Source organism: Galeopterus variegatus, unplaced genomic scaffold (assembly GCF_000696425.1).
Source record: "Galeopterus variegatus unplaced genomic scaffold, G_variegatus-3.0.2 Scaffold11162, whole genome shotgun sequence".
NCBI lineage: Eukaryota > Metazoa > Chordata > Mammalia > Dermoptera > Cynocephalidae > Galeopterus > Galeopterus variegatus.
Genome location: NW_007737273.1, coordinates 13,470 through 15,140, shown reverse-complemented (window position 1 = coordinate 15,140; position 1,671 = coordinate 13,470). Strand labels below are relative to the sequence as shown.

General features: G+C 47.6%; 1 protein-coding gene across 1 annotated transcript in view; it reads left to right on the top strand.

Annotated features, from left to right (window-relative positions):
• Positions 1 to 141: 141 nt before the first annotated feature.
• Positions 142 to 1,671, top strand: part of LOC103610448 (neuropilin and tolloid-like protein 1) — a gene marked incomplete at its 3' end in the record, with an annotated part of 10,438 nt that continues 8,908 nt past the window's right edge. The window contains exon 1 of the mRNA XM_008594620.1: positions 142 to 342. Within this exon, the coding sequence (XP_008592842.1) occupies positions 315 to 342 (28 nt within the window). The remainder of the gene's footprint in view (positions 343 to 1,671) is intronic.

The following is a 1,671-nucleotide window of genomic DNA, read 5'->3' as shown; positions in this document are numbered from 1 at the left end:
TGCCGGCGGCGGCGCTGGCGGTGGCGATCGGCGCCCGGGTGTGATGCGAGCGTCATGGTGGGGATGCTGGCTTCGCGGCGGTGAGAGAGCGAGCGACAGCGGGAGCGAGCCAGGGGCGGAGGACGGACCGATTCGGATCTGGCTGCTGTGGGGGCTCGGATCTCCTTCTCTCCTCTCTCTCTCTCCCTCCTTTATTTTGTTCTTGGTTTGCATATTGAAAATCTCTCGACTCCATCCTCTCCCCAACCACTGGAAGTCTTCCCGTCTCTAAATGGAATTAGTGGAGATCGGAGCCTCTGGTGTAACGAACAGACATGATCTATGGACGCAGTTTGCTTCACAGTGAGTCCCTTTCCCGCCGCGCGGGTCCGCTCCCGGGTGCCATCCGTCCCTCCCTCGCTCCCTCCCTCCCCATTTGGCCGAACGCTCAGGGAAAAGCCTCGCCACCGCGCTCCGGCCGGACCCCGCAGTCCCCGCGAGTCTCGGGGCAGGTGGAAACTTTCTGTATTGCAGCATAATAGACCCGGGCGTGGGGGTGCGCGCAGTCAGTCGTATCTCGGTTTCCGAATCTGCCGGGGAAACCTTCTTGCCGTATGCAGGGACCTCCCGGCAGAGAATAGCGTGTGGTTCAGCACTGGGCACGTGCGGAAGAGGTTGGGGACCCGGGTAAGCACGCAGGTGAAAAAGGAGAGAGTAGGGGATGATACTTCGTGGGATGAGAAGAAACATACCTCTTCCAGGGTCTTCTGGAGCTCAGCCGGCCCGTATTCCCCCTCCAGTGGGTTGTGTCATGTACACCCGAACCCAGTGCATGAGGGAAAGACGGGTGCCAACCTCAACTCTGCCCAGAGACCTGAAGTGTTGCTCTATGCGTGTGTGGTACCTCTTGCAGTGTTGAGGTGGAAAGAAATTGGAGGAAAATGGCATCAAAGTCAAGTAAAAGGCAACATAAGAAAGCGTGTGGTAGAAATTTAACATTATAAAGCAAGGATTAGAGTGTAAATCCTGTGCCACGACGCAGTTAAGAGAAAGGCTTTGCTGATGAGTTGAGCATAGTACATGTTCCACAACGTGATTCCATCAAAACAGGAAAAGAAGAGTAAAGAAAACACCAAATATACGACCTGATATTGACGGATGTATACCTGTGTGTATGTGTGGTTTGTGTGTGTGTAGAATCATGGCGAGTTACAACGATTTTTTTTTCTATTTAAACACACACACACACTCATGCACTAACAACAAACACCCATGTTTTAATCTAAAAAACGACCTGGCTAGAGTCTAAAGTAATACAATTGATAATTTTTCAAGTATTAATATCTAGACCCAAATAGTTTTTTTTTTTTTGAATAATGTTTAAGCATAAATTTATAAGCTCCTGTAGTGAGCTTTAGTTTAGAAAATAATTGTGAATAATTCCCTTTCTCCCCCAAATAATTTTAAGTGGAAATATGAGAACGTAGACCTTTTATGTAACTGGGCAAAAAAGTCAATAATAAACATAAAGCAGAAGAGGAAAAATCAGAAATTGTGAAGACTAGGTTACTTTGTCATTTTGCTAGTTTCAGGTTCTGTAAAAATGTAGAGTAAATCAGTAATGGAAGTAAAACAGAAGTTCAGGTTATAATGGCATTGAAAATTTACTGTTAATTTACAGATCAGAGTCTG